At 40.4% G+C, this 22799-nt stretch overlaps 2 protein-coding genes across 5 annotated transcripts in view; one reads left to right on the top strand and one right to left on the bottom strand.

The window, feature by feature from the left end:
* Plxnc1 (plexin C1) overlaps positions 1–16062 on the top strand; it is a 149356-nt gene extending 133294 nt beyond the window's left edge. The window contains exons 24-32 of one of the 2 annotated variants that reach the window (XM_060377939.1): positions 5284–5338; positions 7365–7396; positions 7485–7592; positions 8675–8838; positions 10420–10567; positions 12200–12340; positions 12425–12499; positions 13023–13107; positions 13633–16062. In XM_060377939.1, the coding sequence (XP_060233922.1) occupies positions 5284–5338; positions 7365–7396; positions 7485–7592; positions 8675–8838; positions 10420–10567; positions 12200–12340; positions 12425–12499; positions 13023–13107; positions 13633–13643 (819 nt within the window). In that variant the 3' untranslated portion in view covers positions 13644–16062. The remainder of the gene's footprint in view (positions 1–5283; positions 5339–7364; positions 7397–7484; positions 7593–8674; positions 8839–10419; positions 10568–12199; positions 12341–12424; positions 12500–13022; positions 13108–13632) is intronic. The other variant, XM_021645393.2, reaches the window with a different exon arrangement.
* A 550-nt stretch (positions 16063–16612) lies between these two features.
* Cep83 (centrosomal protein 83) overlaps positions 16613–22799 on the bottom strand; it is a 104824-nt gene continuing 98637 nt past the window's right edge. For all 3 annotated transcript variants that reach the window (XM_021645391.2, XM_021645392.2, XM_060377940.1), the window contains 3 exons: positions 20744–20847; positions 18104–18293; positions 16613–17260 (listed from right to left, as the gene is read on the bottom strand). In XM_021645391.2, the coding sequence (XP_021501066.1) occupies positions 17156–17260; positions 18104–18293; positions 20744–20847 (399 nt within the window). In that variant the 3' untranslated portion in view covers positions 16613–17155. The remainder of the gene's footprint in view (positions 17261–18103; positions 18294–20743; positions 20848–22799) is intronic.

The following is a 22799-nucleotide window of genomic DNA, read 5'->3' as shown; positions in this document are numbered from 1 at the left end:
CAGATGCCGACAGGGAAGGTTAACATCTCTTGAAAGCCTGTGATGAATCTTATGGCCATGGGACAAGACACAGTTTCGGTGAACAGCCTTTCACGGAGGTGCTGAGGAATGACAGTCCAAGGAAGGCTTCCCTGGAGTAATTTGTATTACTTACTGTGCTTTTAGATTATTTTCTTTAAATAAGGAAAAAGGATCAAATTCAGAGCACATTCATCATTTTCCACAAAACTCGTTGTAGGTATAATTCCATGAATTTCAAAAAACTGAGCCATATGAATTTGCCAATAGCTGATCATTTTTACTTATACAAGGAACATTTTATGAATATTTGTTTTTATTACTTATGTTTATGTAAGTGCACATGTGTGCCTTCAGAGGCCAGAGAGATTTTAGATCCCCTGGAGAAGTAAGTGATTGTGAATCAACTAGTGGATATTGGAAACCAAACGTGGGTCCCCTGGAAGAGCAGCAAGTGTTCTTAACCACTAAGAAAGCCCCAAATAACATTTTATATGATTAAGTATATTTATATTTTCTCTAGAAAACTCTCTCTTTATGGTATAATCTCTAATCTATGACATAAAGATAGCATCTTGCCACCAAGATATCTCACATTTATGCAGGTTTATTTTAGAAGTGAGTTGATTAGTTTTTGCTTAGACAAGGTCTTAGGTAGCCCAAGCTGGCTTCTAACTCCATATGTGCCAGCTGAACTGTTGATCCTCCTGTTTCTCCTTGCTGACTGCCGGGATTATAGGTACGCGCTATCACACCCAGCTCATGCAGTGCTGGCATCAAACTCAGGGTTTCATGAATGCTAGGCAAGCACTCTAAAAGCTGAGCTACATCCCAGGCATGGCTTTAAATTGTTATCATGGGTCCATTTCATCCCTGTGTGGCCACAACCTCTAATTCTGATGATGAGAAAGTCTATACTTACTTCTGTCACATTCTAGGCTGGCGTCACTGGGGAGGATTTCATTTGAAATTGCCACATGCACTTATTCTGCTCTGGGCTGGAGACCTGTTCCTCCTGTAGAGATATATCTAGCAACATTAATCTTCCCTTGATTTAATTTGGTTTTCATCCCTAAAGTCGGGGCCCAGACAATGTTCCTTGCCTCACAGGAGGACAAGAGGATGGATGTGGCACTCTGGGAAGTGGTTAGAGCTCCTGGGATGGAACAAACAGCCAACGGGTACTTAACCCTTTGAAACCCATGGTGCTTTTCAAAAAGGCATTTCTGTCCTAAACTTGGCAGCAGCTGACTTGAGAATAGAAAGCGGAAACCTTCTGCTTCCCCCCAAACATCTGCAAATTATTTTTCTGTCCTTATAATAGTGTTAAAGCGTCACATGGGGTCGAAATGTTCCAGCCCTAGAGCAGCTGTGAAAGTTAGAAATATGCTCACACACATCCAACTCATCCACTAATAAAATGCTCTTACACCAGCTCTTGGAAGATAATTTCAGAGTAAAATCTCCTTGGTACAAGCCGTGTCTACACTATCTTAATGCTTGAGCACAGTGCCAGCAGCCAAGCGTTGCCAGCTCTTGAAAAGACATTTGAACTTTTGGCAGCGTTCCTCATCAGAAGGCCCATCCGTGGTGTTTGTGATTATAGAGGAAGGGTGCTCGCTTTTGGCAAAACAAAGTGTCTGACAGTAGCAGAGTATTGGCTCAACACTCAACAGGATCCATTTGGGATTCATTCTTTGACAATTACCCAGAATGAATCACCAGCTTCCTTTTATAAAAGGATATTTATTGGCTTAGAATCATACACCAAGCTCTTGGTGGGGAGGAATTTTGTAACTATGTTCACACATTCTTATAAGTGTGGAGTCTGAGTACTGCTAAGGGGATGCCTGCACAGGGCATTTATTTTAATTGCATCAAATATGGAGGAGAACTGAAAAATCAGTCAGAAAACAGTGAATGGTTCAAGGGGAAAAAAAGAGGATGCTTGGTAATAACAGCAGCCCAAGAGCTCAGTAAGAATTAAGAACACTTCCTGGAGTTGCTTTGAGGCCTGATGGTCAGGCTAGTTCTACCCAGACTCTCCCTCTTCCCACAAGATGTCCTAAACATTAGTAGTGGGAGGCCTCTAGCCTAAACTTAGCGGTTGGCTGGACACAGCTGGCTGGACAGCTGTGTCTGAGGCCTCTGGAGAGCTGGCTTTTCCTCCGTGGCTGTCACCTGAAGGAAACTGTGTTTAAACCTGTGGTGCTTAGCAGGGAGGCCTGTACATTTTGATAAGCAATATGCAGCAAGCCAGAGGGCAGTTCTAAGATTCTTTTTATTTTATTTTTTTCCCCAAACCAGGGAAGGCCAGCTCCAAATTTGTATTAGAGCTTTAAAGGGAAAGGGAAAGTCACTTTGCTGAAAGGATAGTGACAGTTGCTCTTCACGCCACAGCTGAAGGGAGGTGGGGTTTGTCCCTGACTTGCCTCCTCTCTACCATCCTTTGTCTTGGACAACAAGCCCCCTCCTTCGGAACCATTTATTCTTAAGAACCCCTGCCTGCCCTTTTCACCTTAGCATCTGTGTTTTCCTCTGCCTGAAAGTGACTTCTGCTCTGGTCATTTCCAATGACCCACTTGGTTATGCAAGAAAGACCCTGGAGGGTAATTTGGCCTAGGGATCCTTGGCTGCAAAAGCCACAAAGTAAGGCTGGACTTCATCTCTAGAGGAGGCCACACACTAGCATGACTGCACAGTGAAAGCGTTTATCATCAGCCTGTATATTTAAAACCTGAAGTGATTTTTGACATAACTATACTTAGTTACAGTTTATGTTCCTCAAAGCTCACACGCTTGAGTGAGAAATGTAGCTTGGTGATAGAAAACTTAACCAACAAACACAAAGCCCTGGGTTCAGTCCCCAACACCAGGGTAAAAAGCAAAAACAACAAAAAACACCACCCAAACCAACAAAACTTACCTGTTTAAAATGTTGGACTCACTGATTTTCAGTATATAATTACAGAGTTGTGCACCATCACAATCTGATTTTAGAATATTTCATCACCTGTTCAGTCTTCTCTATAATTCCCATTTTAAAAAGACCACTAGCCGTTCATATAAATTGGCCTGTTTTGAGCATTTTCTATAAATGAAATCATACATGTGATCTTGTGACTAGCCTGCTTCAGCTACCGTGTTTTAAAGTTAATCTGCAATGTTGCATGTGTTAACATTTCCTTTACCATATGGCGGTTTTTGTAGTACATTCATACAATGGACTATTACACAGTCATGAAAAGGGATGTACTACTGACGGTACAGTTTATATCAACAAATTAACACCACGGACCTTATACTGACCCTAAAAAGCAAACAGTAAAAAAATTAAAACATACTTCTACATACTGTATAAATCCATTTGCCTGAATCTCAAGAACAGGTAAAACTAGTCAGTGAGGCAAGTCAGAGAGGGGACTGCCTCAGTGAGGACAGGAGGCTGCTGCCTGTGAAAAGACAGTCGGACAGACGGGCAGCAATTCTCAGGGCCTTACAATGTTTCACAAAACAGTGCAGGTGGAGTTACAGCCCATTGACACAAAAGCCTGTTTATAGAAATGCCCATGGCTACACATGTAATAGTTGTCCTGGCCAGTTTTATGTCCCCTTGACACTACAGTCATTTTGGAAAAGTGAACCTCAACTGAAAATATGCTCCCCATCAGAATGGCAAGCCTGTAGGGCATTTTCTTTTTTCTTTTTCTCCCTGCTTTCCCCCGCCCCCGACACAGGGTCTCATTATGTAGCTCTGTATGTCTTAGGACTTGCTATATAGACCAGGCTGCCTCTACCTCTAGTGCTGGGATTACAGACATGTGCCACCACAACTGGCTTGTAGAGCATTTCTTGATTGATGATTTATGTGGGAGGGCCCAGCTCACTGTGGGTGGGGCCATCCTAGGCTGCTGGTCCTGGATGACTTGAGAAAGCAGGCTGAGCAATCCACAGGAGCCAGCCAGTAAGCAGCACTCCCCATGGTTTGCGCTTCACTTCCTGCCTCAGGTTCCCTAGACGATAGGCTGTCATATGGAAGTATAAAGAAGCCCTTTCCTTCCCAAGTTGCTATTGGTCGTGGTGTTCTATCATAGCAACAGGAGCCCTACGACAGCAGTGCATGCTAAGCACTCTCCAGAATGGTATACTTGGAGGGTTTTGTTTAAAAGTATATGCAATTTCTGTAACTAACTGTTCTAGAAATTATTCCATACAGAAAAGAGAAAAATCGTGTGTGCTAGAAGAGGTATTACCTGGTGAGCACATCCTGTGTCTGGCAGTAGATCAAGGTGCAGAAGCCCCTTCTGGCTCCCCTAATCACTAGTCCCACCTTCTTCTATATCTGATGTCAGAGTTTTAACTGTGAGAACTCAGACCATACAATGAGTACTTTCGTGTTGGAAAGACTGTGAGATTTACTCCATGGCATGTAGCACTAGTTGTCAGTTTTTAACGTTTTATAACTTATTGTGATGCATGAGGATCTGTGCTCTTGATTATAGACCTAGACACACTCTTGTCCCATCATTGGGTACAGCTGTAGATACCAGTTTGAGGCAACCTGTCTCAGCATGCTGCATTTCCTACTGTCTCAGCCAATCCAGATGCTGTGACAGAATGCATCTACTTGGGGGCTCAAACAATTACTACTTATTTCTCCCAGCTCTGGTGCCTAGAAGCCAAGGTCATGTACTACTAGAGCCAAAGCTGGTAGTCACAGCCTCTTCCTGATTCAGAGGGCTGTCCTCTCATTGTATCTTTATATGCTAGTGGAGAAGGGAGAGAGGAAGGTGAGGTGGGCTGGGTCAGGCTGTCTTCTCGGAAAGGCACTGATCCTGCTTCTGAGGGCTTCTCTAGGGTTTAATTGCTTCCCAAGGGCCCCACCTCTTCATACCATCATATTAAGATGATCCAGCATATATATTTGGACAGTACACAAGCACTGAACTGGTAACAAGTAGAAAGCTGACTTGGTGGTGGGGAGCCACCCAGCCCTTTTTTGACCTGTTAGGCGGGGGCCTGGACTAAGATGCCTTAGTCCTCCTCTCTCCTAGAGGCAGCTTTCATTCCCTCTAGCTCTCCCTTGAGGGCAGACAGTGCCCTGCTGGTCACCCAGTTAGCCTCAGGCTGCACACAAAGTAGCAGTCCTTGATAAATATTTAATAAGTGAGAAAACATAAGATCTATCTATAATTCCTGGGTTGAAGTTGAGAAATCCATTATATTTTGAAAACTCACTTTTATTTTTTTAATCTTTGCTTTCAGATATCAAATGGATCCACTATAAAAGTCTTTAAGAAGATAGCAAATTTTACTTCAGGTAACCAATATAATATTGTTAACCTTTTGTTCCCACCAAGCTTTATGAAGTATTGCTTTTTTGCTTCTCCTAGACATACTGACAGGGAAATATGATTGAGTTGTTGCTGTGTAATTCTCTGGAAGCCATGAAAAGTCATTTCGATCTGTTTCTAGTCCTAAGAACATGGGTTCTGCAAGAAGGGAAGGAAACTGTCACCATGTTGATATAGAAGACCCAGAACAAAGGAAGTTGCCATCTCTCACAGCTCTGAACCCAGGGCAGCTCTTGTAGCTCTTTTCCAAGTCCTCAGTAGGATGAGCACCTACAGAAGAGACTGCCCTGCAAACAGAGCAGGAAGCTAGCAGATAACTGCACTGCCCTAGACTGAGCAAGCAAGACAATCCATACAGAATTTCTAAGATAACATTGTAGACTTCCCAGACAGCAGACAGGGAGGAGTTTGACAGGAAAGTTAGCAAGCTGGTCTTCTGTCTTCCTGCAGCTGTGGACAGGAAAACACTGATAATGCCTTGAGAGAATCCACTGGTCCTATTCTTGCTTTGTCCTTAGCCCTAGGCAGGGGCCTGTCTCCAGCAGTCTCCTTGCAAATACACTTTGGTCAGGGCATTATGATGCCTGAGTTCAACAGGCGACCTTAGTTAGACTCAGCATCTAGTCTCTGGAACCACATCCCTTTGATGTTTCCCACCTACCATCATGACACTGGGCTATCCTGCAGAGTGGCTGTCAGTGTGGTGCAAGAAAGGTGCTATCGTTGTGGGCAAGTAGAGAGCTATGGCTTTTAAGACTCAGATTAGGCCTTTAGATGAGCAGTCTGCTTGAGGACTGAGCAGCTGGAGCTTAGGCTTGATCTCTTCATAGAGTAAATGCTTGTCCTCTCCCTGTCCAGTGGCTGAGAACCACTAATTTGATTTCTATCCTACTGAAACTCACCCCTTGCCTCTCTGTGGTAGTCCCAGCCCTAGATGACCCAACTCTTATTGAGAGAGGCAGCCACAGGAGAAAGGCACTCATTGGATGAATTGATGAACTTCAGCGGGGATCTTGATGAAGCCCACTAATTTCTCAAGCATTTAACACTGTTCTCCAGAGGGCTCCTCCTCTCCCGAAGCTCTAATCACACACAGCTCCTACTGCAGGGCTAGGCAGAGTTTTTGCCTTGTCCTTCATGTAATTCTGACTTCTCCTTTGAGGCCAACCCATCACCTGTGCTTTAGGATGGACCATCAGACCATCCTACTAACTAGCCTATGGTTAGTTTTAATACCACAGACTTCTCTTACTAGCTAGCCTATGGTTGGTTTTAATGGACTATTTTCCCTTCCCCTTAACAGCTTTAATTTTTAAATTTGAGTAGCATTTCTAGATGGTCTAATCCCACTCAATTTTCAGGGCCTTCATCTGTTTTACCCTCCATTTTCTTCTCTTCCTCCCAAGCACCCCCTTATTAGTGCCATTTTCAGTTTGCTTGCATTGTCCTTTCTTAAAAGGGTCCAAATTCCTTCTGGGTCCTCCTACCCTGGAGCGTCCCCTCCCTCCGCATTTACCTGGCCAATCATTTATTTAGGGTCATCTGTAATAGCCCTTCTTCAAAGGAATCTCCTAGACTCAGAGTGACACCTTTTTACATAGTTCTCCCTCGTTGAAATTAAGTAATTGGGCAATTAGGAGCGGCAGGAACAAGGCTGGCTTAATTCTGGCTGCAGGCTTGGCACACCGGGGCGCTCCAGGACTATCTGTTGAGTGACAGGTTGGAGACTCTCCTCACTGTCCCCAGTTAAGCAGCTACTTAGCCTCTGCTCTAACACTTCCAGGGACAGGGAACCTGCAGTCCCTAGGCCCTTCTCACACTGTTCAGGTGCAGCAGAGGGAAAAAAGTGTAGCAGTGAAGAACTCGTGTATAATAATAGAGGAGCTGTTGGCTTTCAAGCACAAATGGGGCTTTTGTTAAGGCCAATTAGTCCGTGGTTGTTTTTTTAATGGGCTTTTTTTTTTCTCTCTCCCTCCCTTCTCTGGTGTTCAGATGTGGAATACTCGGATGACCACTGTCATTTGGTGAGTTTGAACTGTCTTGTGCTGTCCACTGAACCGCAAGTCTTCTGTAGCATAGTTTCCTCAGCTAATGCCTCTATGGTCTTTTTAGATTTTACCAGATTCAGAAGCATTCCAAGTTGTGCAAGGAAAGAGACATAGAGGGAAACACAAGTTCAAAGTAAAAGAAATGTATCTAACAAAGCTGCTGTCGACCAAGGTACACTTAACTGTTCTAGGAATTCTTTCATGGCTACCTTGGGGGTATATGATGTGTTCAACTTAATTTCCGCTCAAGTGTGAAAATGTTACAAATCCCTTGTGCCTTCTAGCAAAGCAAAATGAAAGTTAAGATTGTAGACACATCCTACAACCCCTTTTTGTTTATATATATATAAACTGGAAAGAGAACAGCACTTTACAAATTTCTACTGTAGCATCTTCAATCAGGCTGTTTAGTGTTGTTCCTGCTTCTTTATCCACCATTCCACTATTACTTCTTAGGTTGATAACATAATTACTCCTTTTTGTTTACTTGCTATTATAGAAAAGCAATAAAATTCCCTTGAATTGCAAATAAAGTGAGGAGGAAATCTGTACAATTAATCTAGTAAATCTTACTGCTTTTTTTTTTTTCATTTTGAAATTAAGAATTCTGTTCTCTTATAAAAGTATCAGACGTCAGTGGAATACCAAGCCAGGAGCAAATGTTACTGCATCTAATTGTTAGTGGATTAACGGAAGTCTCTGTATTTTTGCTCCACTAGTAATTGTCACTGCCCTCCTGGCCTTGTTACTTTGCTGGGCAGGCTTCTTCAGCAAATCTACTTAGACCCGAGTAGATCTGTGTGGTAGGCAAGGGAGTTGCCTGAATTTCTTGATTTCGCAGTTTGCCTAGAGAACCCTGTCTTCTTTTTTTACTGCCTTGGGAAGTCCGTATTTAAATCCTAAGAACGAAATACATGCAATGAGAAAAAGATCTAGAAGTAAAGCATTGTCACTTAAGTTTTTCCAGGCTGCACATAACAGAGGCAGAACATCAGTGGCTTTTCACACACACACACACACACACACACACACGCATCCACATATCTCCCTGCTGGCTAAACATTGTTGCTATCAGCAAGTTTATGTACCATATCTGAATGTGAAGACTGTCAGGACCCTTGTCCCATCCCCCGCTGGCGTTACTTGATACTTTTCTCTGGTTGGCTTATCGCTTTCCCTGAACTTGGAGCTGGCTTTTCCATTCTTTCTTCCAAATTACCACCATGTATTTCAGTCTCCCATTCTGTCTTCCAGGTGGCCATTCACTCTGTGCTAGAGAAACTCTTCAGAAGCATTTGGAGTTTGCCTAACAGCAGGGCCCCATTTGCTATAAAATACTTCTTTGACTTTTTGGATGCCCAAGCTGAAAACAAAAAGATCACAGATCCTGATGTTGTACATATTTGGAAAACAAACAGGTGGGAATGTAGGTGATTATTGACTGTTTTCAAGAACCTAGGGCAGAATATTAAATACGTAGTTACTGTATCAGAATCTCAGGGTTTGAATTCTATTCCAGATGATAAAATAACAAAATTCTGTTATCTTTATTTCACAAAAAGAACTTGTCTAGAATACTAGACTAGCAAAGAATGAGAAATTAGTGTTTTATGGTTTAACCTGTTATTGTGCCTACAATAACTGCTTTACAATTTTCAAGTTGTGTCTACTCAGATTCTACATAGGTCATGCTTTTATCATTTGTAGTAGTAAATGCCATTAGAATTACCCAAGAGTTTTAATGTTATTTTAGCATTTACCTTAAGAAGCAGGAGATCCACATTTAGTATCTCCTGAGAAGAGGACTATAGCTTATTGCCTCTATTTGAGATGCTATGCACCTCAGCTGAGGAAGACCCAGTCATGATGCAATCGAATGTCTCTTGTGGGCACAAACCCTACCAAGTGCTAGCAAGTAGTAGAAGTGAAGTTCCATAGCTCTTAGTCAATTTTTCCCCTTGACCTGGTTTAATATCCTCTGCTCTGGTTCACTCCTGCCCTCCATTTCAGCCTCATACCCCTGGGCCCTGCTACTCCTACACCCAGCATGGGTATACCACCAGCCACAACAAGACCAAGCCATTGAGAATCCCAGCAACTAGGCGGTAGAAATAGTAGGCTAGACAAAAATTGGAACAGAGATATGGGGAGGACTTTGAATAATTCTCAAGATCATATTCCACTATTTCTTTAACTGTCTACATGGTGCCATATTGCTGGGCACCATTTTAGAAGAATGAGTGAAACACACCAACTTTGTCCTTACAAAGTTTGCACTCTAGTAGGTAGAGACAGGGAATGGAATGCATCCACTGAAGTACACCAGAAGGTGATGTGTACCATAGAGAAAGTAGAAGAGGATAAGAGTATCATGTCAGGGTTGACAAAGGCGAGTTCGTACCCCATTAGATGAGGAAAGGATATAACCATGAGACTACATGGGACAGGAGACCATTAAGACAGCCCACACAGCAAAATCCTGAAATGGGATAATGAGTGAAAGACAGCAAAGCGCCCAGTGGAGATGAAATGAATGAGCTGAAAAGTGGCAGAAGAGGAGACCCTGATTGGGGGACACATAGTTAAAGAGAGGAGTGGCAAGATCTGATTCTATTAGAAGGGTCAGATCTGGGAGCGCAAACAATCCAGGTGAGATGCCAGGAGCTTGGACTGAGTGCAACACTGAAGGGCTGGGAGAGGCCAGGCACAACAGAGTTGAGCGAAAAGCTCTCATTCGTGACATCACCTTATAGAACCCAGATTTGGAGGACACTCTTGTCCAAGGCCACTTCCTGACTTCTCTCACCGGCCCTTCACGCACTGGTGGATTAACCCTTTCTGGTTCTGAGTGATGCTGCTACCTGCTGCTTTTGTTAGTTTGGCTAAGCAGGCTTATGTACTTCAATAACAAGGTCATACACACTCATTTACCAACTGGTGAGCAGACCACTGGCTATGTTAAGTCCTGCCTGAGAAAAGATTGTTTTCCCTTCAAACAGCCTTCCTCTTCGCTTCTGGGTAAACATCCTGAAGAACCCTCAGTTTGTCTTTGACATTAAGAAGACTCCACACATAGACAGCTGTTTATCAGTGATTGCCCAAGCTTTCATGGATGCCTTTTCTCTCACAGAACAGCAACTGGGGAAGGTAAGGCCCAGCTTTGCTTTCTGATACATACCTGAAAATCACTTCCAGACACTGATGTTTGATAAATACCTCAGATGCTCCAACCCTCATTGTAATTTCAACTGTTACCATCTTTCTACAAAAACCTGCCTTCACTTCTTTCTCTAAAACTTCCCCGTCCCTTATTACTCTTGTCTTTTCACTCCCTCCTTACTGACAGCAACTGCCACCTAACCCACACCACATGGCCCTGCTGCCACCCAACCCCCAAAACTCACTCTTTTCACTGTCTTAGTACATTTTCTTCTGGCATCTTTGCTGTGTTATCGGCCTTCCCGATTGGCCTCAGTCCTGTTAGTAAAATCCTACTCATTCATTTGCCAGTGTTTCATTCCATAGTTTCTTGATGTAAGTGAAGAATTGCAGGAGAGGCTAATGTGTTTAACTATGTCAGAATTTCCCCACCGTACCTCCTACACCATGCTGAAGACACTTAAAAATGTGTTTGTTCATAGTAAACGTAGCTTTTTAAAAAATCACTTACTAGTTTCTTAGCATAGTTCAGTTAATCCCTCTGATTCAGGTACTCTGATTCCCATTTTAGACATGAGAAATCTGAGGTCCAGAGAGGCCACAGGTCTTGTTAACACAAAGTAACAGGATTCCATCTGTCCAACCTTTTAGTCCTTCCCTGCAATCTGTCAGTGATTCTTCACATCAGTCATGCAATGTGAATTTCTTTTCCCAAGAATGTAAGCTTTTCAAAGGCAGGTACCAGTCACGTTCATCGCTGTACGTTTGACGCCTCCCAGTGAATCTTGGATAAATAAATGCTAATTGAATGAACCATCATGCAACTTACAAGGTTCACTTAAAACCCAACAGGCACTTCTCAGGAATATCTCAGTGTTTGCAGCCTCCAGCATGACTCTCCAAGCCGCTATATCAGCCACTAGATGCTTGTAAAACATCCTGGGACATTTGTCTAATTACTTTGCCTATATTCACTGAGATTTTTAGAAATTTTGTGAAATTTTCTTAAAATCCCCATTTAGGTGCTTACATATTATCACTATTATACTTACGTAACACCATTCAAATTGCCAAAGAATCTTTGCAAAATCAGACATCCGAGTTACCCATACTGGTGACATACGCTTCCTTGAGAAACTAGATCTTTATAATCTAATAAAGGGACAGTCTAGAAAATCTGCTACTGCCAGTAACTTACCAGTTTTACAGTTTTATAAAGGCCTCAATCAGATCTACAATCAAGTCTTTTATAAATGCCAAAATTCACTGGTGGGTGAGGATGAGAGCAATGTTTTAATTCAGGCTTTTTAACAACCATTAGTAATGAACTGTGATTGAAATAAGTGCCATTGTTACCGTAACTCAAAGTCATGCAAAAATAATAATTTTAGTTCTTTTATGAGAGAAAGACTGAATATATTAGCATTTAATCTGCCTGGAAATAACAGTGACTCACCAGAACTATGTGATGGCAGTCAGTCACTCAGTCCACATCTCTGAGGCCTACTGCATGAAGCCTCGCTGGCAGGGAGTAATGCTGGTGGAAGTTCAGTTACACTGCCCCCTTATACAACCCCCCCATGACTTTTTATGCTTCTTGTGGCTGTTGCTGTTTTTCAGGAAGCACCAACTAATAAACTTCTCTATGCCAAGGATATACCAACCTACAAAGAGGAAGTAAAATCTTATTACAAAGCAATCAGGGATTTGCCTCCATTGTCATCTTTAGAAATGGAAGAATTCTTAACTCAGGAATCTAAGGTATGATAGAAAGCAGAAATAAGCTTGTAATTTGTTACTTAAAAGCAGTCATTTCAGAGCCTCTCAAACAAGCCTTTCTTTTAGAAACATGAAAATGAATTTAATGAAGAAGTGGCCTTGACAGAAATCTACAAATACATCGTGAAGTATTTTGATGAGGTAAGGGTTTCTTTTCTTTCTTTTTTTTTTTTAATTTCCCATCTGTTTGACCCTCAAGCCCACCACAAGGACTTGGGTACAGTCTTTCATCCTGAATAGGCAGAAAGGGAGGCCCCGAGCCAGACTCTGCACATGGCTGCCCCTCCTCTTGTAGTATGTCATGCTGCCCACCTTTGGACCAGCCTGAATTTACATGAGTTCATGGGGCCTAAAGCCACAATGACTCAAGAAAACTTTGATTAGTAAATTATGGCCCTATAAAATAAGGCCAGTTTATGTTTGATTGTGGTCTGCTAAAAATGAAAACTAAGCCTGTTAAATCTCCTAAATTGTTTTCCATGGTTATATGAAATCATAACATACTTCTAATTTAAGCAACTGTCAATAAACAGTGTTCTCATTCAGGCTTTTTATAACCATTAGTAGCAACTACCATTCTCCTTTATGATTAGTTCTCCTTACTCTGGATTCCTTGTTTCCAAATATATGTTAATTCCCCCTTCCCTGATTCCCCCCCACTCAGTCATGCTGGGAAAGGCTATCCATGTCAATGGTGAGAATAGCTCACCAATTCCATTTGCTACTTGAAGATCAAGTGAAGAGCCAAGGTAGGGTAGAGGCAATGAGTTCCTTAAACATGATAAGCATCCTCTCCAGGGGCCAGGGGTGAGAAGGGAAGCACTGGGGGAGGGGAGAGGAGGGAGTACACTGCCTGGGAGGGGAGGGGAAGGGAAGAGATGGAAGAATTCATCTCTGATCAGGATGCCCTTGCCTGCTGCATTTGAGGAATACCTGCCTGCATGCTGGCTGCCCAGGGATGCTTGCTGTGCTTGGAATGGCTGTGACGTAATGCATAAAGCAGGGCCTTGGAAGTCTGGTCCCATATTTGTAAGCAAATAGTTGGTATTTCTTGCGGGCTTCTATTTCAAGCCCAAGTGTTGTTGATCCTGTGATAATGACTTAGCAAAACAACTTGCAAAGTGAGTACGGAAATGATCGAAGAAAATGCTAGCATCTGTTTCATACCACTCACAGCATCAGGAATGAAAAAAAAGAAAGAGCAAGCCCACCAGAATTGTGAATTGTAATGCTGAATTTCTAACATGTAAAATAACTGTTCTAATTGTCAACAGATTCTAAATAAACTAGAAAGAGAACGAGGGCTGGAAGAAGCTCAGAAACAACTCTTGCATGTAAAAGTCTTATTTGATGAAAAGAAGAAATGCAAGTGGATGTAAGCACCCTGGGGCCTGGCTTTATTTGACAAAGTTCTTCAGACAGCTTGGGAGCAAAATGGCTGCTTGAGCTACTCTTTGTCGTAAAATTTCTTAAGTTTGCACATGGGTTCCACTTTGAGCACTGTCTTTTAAGAGACCAAGGCACACGCACAGCTTTTAGAAAGTCTATCAACCACTGTGCCTGTGGGTATACCGGGAACCTTTCTGTAAATAGAGCTGAAGTGGTTGTTGCAAACAGCCTCCTTGTTTACAGAGAATACAGGGCCAGTAAGCAAGTGTCAGTATTGTAACTACAGTCTCCACTTAAGCACAATGATATCTAAGTGGTTTTGTTGGGAAACTACAGCTATGTAGCACGTGTGACTACACTGTACTTCTGCAGGAGAGGGGATACTAACAATGCTCAAAATGTGAAATGAGTCATTTGGAAACAAGGTGGAGGGTGTTAGGGCAACCCTGAGGATCTGCAGCTGTCGTTCACTTTCCCCAGTAGTTCCTGGAAAGGCTGAAGGCAGAATTTGGTAGTGTGTACACTTAGCGTCGTGAGTGTGTGTGTTTAAAACCAAAAACTAACAGTGTTGCAACATTGTTGAAAGGGCTCGTGTTTTTCAGTGGTTGCCAGCTGCGCTCATCAGCTCACCTCCATTTTATCCAAGCAGCTCTAAAGCAAGGAGAGTGGGTGGGTTTCACTGAAATGCAACAGCGTTTTTTCCAGACTCTGTCCTAGTGTGTTCCCTTATTTTCATGTATCTGGTAGTGGACATGTTGGGTATTACTAAAAAAGGAGTTCATGATTTTACTTCTGTTTGATCAGAACTGTGCGTGGGTGTGTAAGTCACTCCTGTAATCTGACATTTCTATGCTAGTGTCTCCTTGCTTTAGATTTCTGGTGAACCCTGTGGTTATAAATACTTGTGTGTGATTAAAATAAAAGATACATTTTACATTTCATCAAATTGTTGTTCACATTGGAGTATTATATATAAATATATATTTGAGGCCCAAGGCCTGGAAAATATTAGTACAACTTGGTATCTTAGTCTTACTATGTACTTTTTGAAAGTATTCCTTACAGGAGAAAGATTTAAAAATACTCATTTTATTCGTGCCTCTTTTTTTTTTTTTCAAGGAATTTCCTATCCAGTTATAATGTAGTATTTTTTATTGCTGATTTTTTTATTCCCGAATTTTTGCTGCTCATGACCAATTTTAATACCACTGTGTTTCCTTCTATTAAACAGAAGTAAAAAGTGTAATCTGACAGCTCTCTCACTTACCTTGTGGCAGGCACCTTTTACCCCAATTTAGGAAGGAATTTTCCTTCAATCAGCAAATAAAACATTGAGCACATATTCCTTAAAACCATTTACCAGCACTGTATGGACCATGTAGGATGAAATGTGAATTTGTCTTGGTAAATGCAATCTTTTTGCTCCTTGATATCCAATAAGGTGTAAGAGAGGTAACATCTGAGCAGTTCAGATGCCGCCTGGACAGGCACAGTCCCAATCCTAATCCTTGTGACTATTGTCTGTCCAATGGACACATCTCAAAACTCCTACCAAATAGTTTATTTCTAAGTAGAAAGGTAAGAGGTCTGGTCCCCCATTTAAAGCTGCTACTGTCTTCAAAGAGGGGAAGGTGTCCATAGAGAAAAGCTGGAGGAGAGTTGAGAGCCAAGGGTAGAAGGCTTGCCCAACAGACTTTCCCTTCTCTGGGGAGCACGAAACTCAAAGGTTGAGCCACAGCTTTAGCAACGTATTAGTAAACGCTACCTGAGGGTGTCCCTGTCCAGCTCTCTGACAGGAGTCCTGCGTGGAGCCTTACCGCCTCTTCCAGGGGTTGGGAACTTTGGGCAAGTCACTTACCTCTTTGTGCCTCAATTTCTGTATACTCTTTCTAACCTACCTCACTGAGGTGGTATGAAGATTCACTAATGTATGTAGTGTGTTTGTCAATCCTCCAGTGGAAAGCACTATCTAGATCACACTTTGGATCACATTAGCCAAATGCAGAGAATGTCCAAATCAGATGTGTGCTGAAGACAATCAGTCACTGGGTCTATATTAAACAACAACTAAAGAAGCAAATGACAAACAGTATCTATTTTCAAGTTTCTTTGCATATTTTTGGTGCAAAACAATTAATTTATACACTTTTTTTTTCCTAACACTAGTGTCTAAAGCAGCATTTAAAAATTACTTGTGTTACTCTTTCTGTATTAGGATTTAAAGCCTATTTCTTACTGTATACCTGACTGAAGCTGTTCTTGGAGATGAATGTTTTAAATGTCTATATCCAAAAATAAACATTTTGATGTAACAACTGTGGACTGTTTGTCTTTTCTAGTTTTAATACATTTCTTAGACTAAGTGGCTCTGTGGAAATTACTTTCAGAACAAGATGTCATTGTATACTCTACATAAATGAGCAGCTCCACTACATAAGCTGAGTTCTCTGCTAACTGATGTCAAGGGCTGCTCAGTTACATCCCTGTCTTCAAGGATCAACTTGCTTCTGACTGCAGATTTCTATATAATGAGAAATCCACATAAGCTTGAGCTTTGCTTTGTTGACATGAAATTATCCTCATGGAATTCCTCTAAAACATTCCACATAAGGAAGCTTCCAATGGTGCACATGAAAAATGAAGTAAATAAAACATAATTATTTGATTAGATCCTAAACATTGAGAAACTAAACTAAATACCAGCAACACTTCAAGGCCCCACTGCTTCAAATGATACCAACAGCTCTTTGCAGAGACTGTCATTGGACCTAATTTTCTACAACTTTCAACTCAAAGTCAAAAGAAGCAAAATCATCAATTGTTTAGTATATATCATATGATCAGTGAAAGTAAACACAAACAGCCTAGATATAAAAATATTTATTAAGTTATTTAATAAATTAAATGCACAGGTTTTAGAAAAGGTTAAGATTTCTACAATGAACACATATTTAGAAACTTTTAAGTGTTTTTTATATTTTTAAATCATCATCTTTTCTAAAACTTTTGGTTTACAATTTCTGTATATAATAAAGGAAATGTTTACTGATCTTGTTAATGCCAGACATCTCAAAGATGAGGACAAAGGAAATAAGGATATATGCCAGAAAATATCAACAAAATAAAAATTAATGATTTGCAAACTTGATTCCTTAATTAACTAGTTCCTTTTATTTTTTGCATGGTCAAAAGATTGCCAATGCGTATTCTAAGTGTCTCTGAAACTCCAAAGATTTCATGTCTGCTAACATAAGCCTAAAGCCCTGGAGCCCATGCAGTGCAGCACGTAGCCAGGGCCTTTTCTTGAGGCAGCTCATGGATTTTTGGCAAACAGTAATAAAGCATCTCAATGCCACGTGTTAAACCTCACGCTTTTATTGAGTTTTTGGCTTGGCCTTTCTTCTAGCATCACTCCCCAGGAGATCCAAGTTCCTCCAGTTGTTTTCTTTGTGTAGTTTCTAGTTCTTCAAGTCTTTTTCGAAGTAGAGAGAGTTCTCTTTGATGCTGTTCCTCCTTGAAAATGACACAACAGAAACCTAGAAAAACTAGGAAAGTCCCTGCCATCTGCTACTCTTACAGAAGCCACCAATAATATGGCAGAGAAATGACGTTCATATTTAGCGGTCTAAAAACTAGTCCCCCTTCTCTCCTGCCTGAGGCTCTCTACTCTTAAGCAAAACTCAGTCTATTTCTCCCTAGAAGTAAAATTTCTCAGGGAGCAAATTAGACAATGCTCCTGGCAGGGCACAGGTACACATAGATGATAGCTTTCAAACAACACTGGCATGTCACGGAAATGTACTAAAAGCCACACCTGGTCTAAGAGTCTATTCAGTGACTGGAGTCTCTTATGCCTATAAAACAGTCACATCTCAGGGGCAGATACAGCAGAGCCTAGGCTCTGGAATAGGACAATTTAGGTTTACAAAGAGCTTAACGGTCATTTATTCAGGTAGGACCTTAGGCACACTACCACATTGCTCTCAGTTTCTTCATCTATGAACAGGGAATAAAAATGGTGCCTTCTCTCAAGGCATTTTTTTACTAGTATTAAACAAAATATATAAAAGATGCAGTGTGTTGTACTACTAAGTTTTTGAGAGTTGTACATAATTAAGCTGTAAAACTAGGCTACTCAAAGGCTCCCTAATCATGTTGTCTATGAACAAATATAAGAACTTACCCCCAGAACCATCACTAAAGAACAGAGTACATTTAAATCTACTAAAAAAATTTCTACAGTAAAAAAAAAAAAAGTTGTTAAAACTGCCCTTATCAAATGAACTTTAAAACCTCTAAACTGGTAAAACATAACAATGTACAGAAATGTCTGTCTTTGTCCTAAAATGCTCATACCTGCATATGAGGGGGAAAGGAGGGTTCTACTCCAGGGACTATGGCTGATGACTGAAAGTTAGCAGGGTTGATTGAGGCTGTTGGAGGCATGTTAGGAACCAAAATTAGACTTCGAAATTCATTATGTCTTCTTTGTATGTCCTTCAGTCGTTTTTGAAGCCTTGTATATTCTTCAAATGGAACATTTTGTCTTAAAAAGAAAAAGCATTCTTGTTCTTTAATAATGAAGACGAGACAGAAATTTTAAGTGGGAGAAAGGTTATTAAATTGTAACATCCACCTATCTAAAAATCTCTATTTCTAGAAAGATAAACAGAAAAATGACCTTTGTATCACCCCACCCACCCCACCCCCTGGAGCTGGATGGTGTGGATTCACTTTGCAGCCAGGGTGCCTTTACCTCAGGTGGGGATTAGTGTGAAACCATAACCAGCTATTATATATGGGTCTTTTTTGTATGTATGTGGGGGGGGGGAAGGTTAAGAAAGACTCTCACTATGTAGTCTTGATTGGCCCAAAATGCCCTAGATAGACCAGGCTGACATTGCTCTCACAAAGATCTCCTTGTCTCCACCTCCAGAGTGCTGGGACTGAAAGCATGTGCCACACGCTCAACCCTATATATTAACAATAAGTAATTATTAGCACTGCAAGCTATCAACTTTTATAGATTTATTTGTCAATTAACCAAAGATTAAAAGTATCTTGGGAAAAATTTTGGTACTCTTATTTTCATTTCTACTCTCTATGAATCCTGAAAATCAAAGGAGACTCTAAACTATAAAAATAAAAACTTAAAGTTGAATTAAGCCTTATGAAACTCACTTCTTACATGAAATATAGGCAAACATAAAAATCATAATTCTTTATATTTGAATTCATCTAATCGTGAAACAATACAACGCAATATAATACAACTTTGAATAAATTTGACACAATAAATATAGTATTTGGCCTCTGGTTCCCTGGCATTCTACTCCTAAGACTCCTGGACACTTGGGGTTGAAGAACATCACTTGTACAAGTAATAAGGAAACTCCTGACCAGGGATCTCACAGGTCATCAGGAAGAACAACCTAGGATTACAAGGTTACAACTTTCAGTCCAATCCCTGTTCTCCTCTGAAAAGGGTGAGGAACTGAAGGCTAAGTTGATCATCAGTGACAAATACTATAATCAACTTATGGGATAAGGTTGCCAAAACACCCAAAAGGAAGGGCTGGGAGGAGGCTCTGCAAACATGAGAACGTCAGTCAGGGCCCACAGGACTCACGACAAACAGTCCAGTAGAATCAGAATCAGTGAGTGCCAGAGTCCATGTCTCAAAAACGAAGGTGGAGAGTGACTGAGGAAGACATCTTACACTGATCTCTCCCTCTCTGTCTCTCACATACATACATACCCATATACACAGGAAAAAATAGAATTTAGGGAATTCTTAACTTTGCCAAACACAAAGGCCTAGAAGATGGAGTACAGGGCATGAACACTGCCTCACCCACACATTTCCTTTACAGCTATGCAAATGGCTGTTCATCTGTGTCCTTCACAGTATTCTTTAAAATAACTGGTAAGTCTAAGGTATTTCCTCAGTTTTGTAAGCAACTCTAACAAATTAATAGATCTGAAGCACAGGACCACTGGAACAATGTACAGCCTACAGATCAGAGGCCATAGCCTTGGCTTTATGACTGCTGTCTGAAGTGTAAGCGGTCTTGTAGGATTGAGCCTCATCCTGTGTCAGTATCAGAACTGAACTATAGGACACTCAGTGTCCATTAGAGAACTTTGTCCAAGAATACCAGAACACAACAGAGAACAGTGCTGCACAACAGGCAATCTTCATTTCTGAAAAGTCCAATTCTTCATTAAGGATCTAAGACTAACATTAATTAACAGTTCAAAAAGATTTTATCATCTTAAATCAAATGGGTCATTTATGTCACTACCACTAACCTAACAGTATAAACCTTCTGAGCTCAAAGGACACTAATGCCAGTGATTATAAGCTAACACCAGATTCAAAGTTTGTAACCATAATGTTCAGAACCATGCCACTGCCATAACTTTGGTGCCTTAACAAGAGCTCACATCATTCCTATTCACAAAACCAGTTAGTGTATTGAAGCCAGTGAGTGTCCATTTTTATTACTATCACCTAATACCACAAATCCTTATATGTGATAGAAACTTCTGGCTTGAAGGAATATTAAGTCAGAATGAAAAATAAAAGGTAAAAAAGAAATTTGAAAGGAATAATTGCGGGGGGTGGGGGGATCCGTGGGGGGAGGCATCCCTGCAACTTGTTGTATAGACCAGGCTGACCTCAAACTCACAGGTATCTATTTGTCTCTGAAGCCAAAGTGCTGGCCATAAATACACAATTTAAAATAAACATAAGACACAGTGAATCAAACAAAGTTTTGGGGCTGAAGAGACTGCTCAGCAGTGAAGCATACTGGCTGTTCTTCCAGAGGATCAGGGTTTAGTTCCCAGCACCCCCACATCACGGCCCACAAAAGCCTGCAACTCCAACTTCAGGGGGCCTGAAACCTTTGTTCATGTGGTGCACAGACACAGATACACGGAAATGATGTGCTATATAACAATAGGGGTGTATGTTATATATTAACATATTACCTATTTAACATCTGGTTTTCTGTTTCTAGTTCTTCTTTCTTTGCCTCCAAGACTTCCATTTTCTCCTGCAGTCTCTTCAATTTGTTTTCATGAAGAGCTTTTCTCTAAAAAAAAAAAAAAAAAAGAAAAAGAATGAATGAAAATTAGTATGAACAAGTATGTTGATACATAATTTCCTATTTGAGCAAAACTATGGTTGATACTAGACCCTTTTTAAAATTTAGTATTTTCAGTGAATACCAGGGAAGAGATTAATATATGGTTTGTACTGAAACTGCAAAGGCAAGAAACACAAATCTACCTTATATCCTCAATGTGACAAACAGAAATGTTATGAATACCTACCAGAAACTGGAACCAATAACCCAATCATTGCAAGCAGCTCAAGAAAAGGAAGGAGGCAGACTTTACTGAATATGCCTGCCATCCACAAAGGAAAAGCATGGTCTGAAGATACAGAGTTAAACTCAGAACACAACTTATAATTAAAAGCCTGTTTGCAACTGATAAATCACTACAAAAAGGCAAAAAAGGAGAGGATTAGAATGCTAAGATAAAGCACAAATATATCTTAGTTTAAAAGTATGTCTTTCTAAATTTAAGTAAAGAATAAATTTAACTTTATAATATATAAAGAGAACATTTCTAAAAGTGAATAGTAGGATTTTGTTAAATTAATGGAAAAGTCAGAGTATAATGCTATATGAGCTAAGGCATTTTTTTTTCAGTTTTTATAGACAGGTTTTAAAAATAGAAAGATACCTATCATGTTGGAACTAATTTAGCAGCTGCAAATCTTTTAAATATGTTTCTAACTGTTTATTGAAGCATAACAAGCTTATATAAAAAAAGCACAGAATGCAAATGTAAAGCTGAATGAAAGTACACAAAGCAAAGGCCGGTTTATCCACTTCTCAGGTCAGGAACTCTGCCAGGATAGTGTCCATACTTTTCCTTCTCATCATGACCCTCCCTCCAACATCTGAACCTTTGGAAATAAGGTAACCAACTAATTTATTTCCAAAGTTATCCAACATTTGGATTTCACGAATTAAAAATAGAGTGTATACTTTCCAAATGGTGTTTTCTTCTACTCAACATGCTTGTGAGGTCATGTTATTTACTCATACCACATACTATTCTCAGTTTCTAACTACTACATTTATCATATTCACCCAGTCCACTAGGTCTTGGTGGCCCGAGGGTCATTTGGGGTACTTCTAGCTCGAGGTTAAGTGTTTCAGAAGTAACACTGTTGTGCGCATTCCCTTAGCCTTCAATACCGAACAGTATTGCCAAAGGCCTCCTCATACTCCTCTGGCATATATACCAGGCAAGTTACATTCTTCTACCTTAACAACTATAAACTTACTTATTTGTGGCCTGGGGAACATGGATGTCTATTCATCAAGCCACCTCATTTATATAAAAGAAACGATTAGCACATATCCTCTGCATCAGATGTTTCTCTAAGCATTTATATATGTGTAGAAGCAATGTAATTGAATATTATAATAGTAAATTTTCCATTGTTATACTGTCACCCAGTGTACAAATGTGCCATAGTTTAACCATTTTCCTATTGATAAAAATTTCAATTGGTTCCAGTTTGGAAGTATTAATAAACTTTCTTGAACACACTTTTGGTAGATGTACATACTCAATCTCGATAAATACCCAGGGCATGGAATATTCATATTTTAGCCTTAATATATCCTGCCACTTTTCTAAAATTATTCTACCAATTATACAGCCACCGGCTTAACATGAGAATTCTAGCTGGTCTACATTCTTGCCAATACTCATTATTGTCAGTCACTTAAGTTTTAGCCATTCTGGTACAATACATTAAAGTCTTATTGTAAAAGTTTCCAATTTTCCTGATAGTTATCTAAAAATGTTTAATATCTTTTCTTATCCTGTCAGCCATCTGTATTTTTTTGGTATGCTATTTGTACACATGTGTGTATTTGCTCTAGTTTTGCTCAATTAAAAAAAAAAGTTTGTTTTTGAGTAATCTGATTCAGATGAATTTCAAGGCGCTCTTTAAATATTC

Source organism: Meriones unguiculatus, chromosome 2, assembly GCF_030254825.1.
Source record: "Meriones unguiculatus strain TT.TT164.6M chromosome 2, Bangor_MerUng_6.1, whole genome shotgun sequence".
Lineage (NCBI taxonomy): Eukaryota > Metazoa > Chordata > Mammalia > Rodentia > Muridae > Meriones > Meriones unguiculatus.
This window is presented reverse-complemented; position numbering and strand designations above follow the sequence as displayed.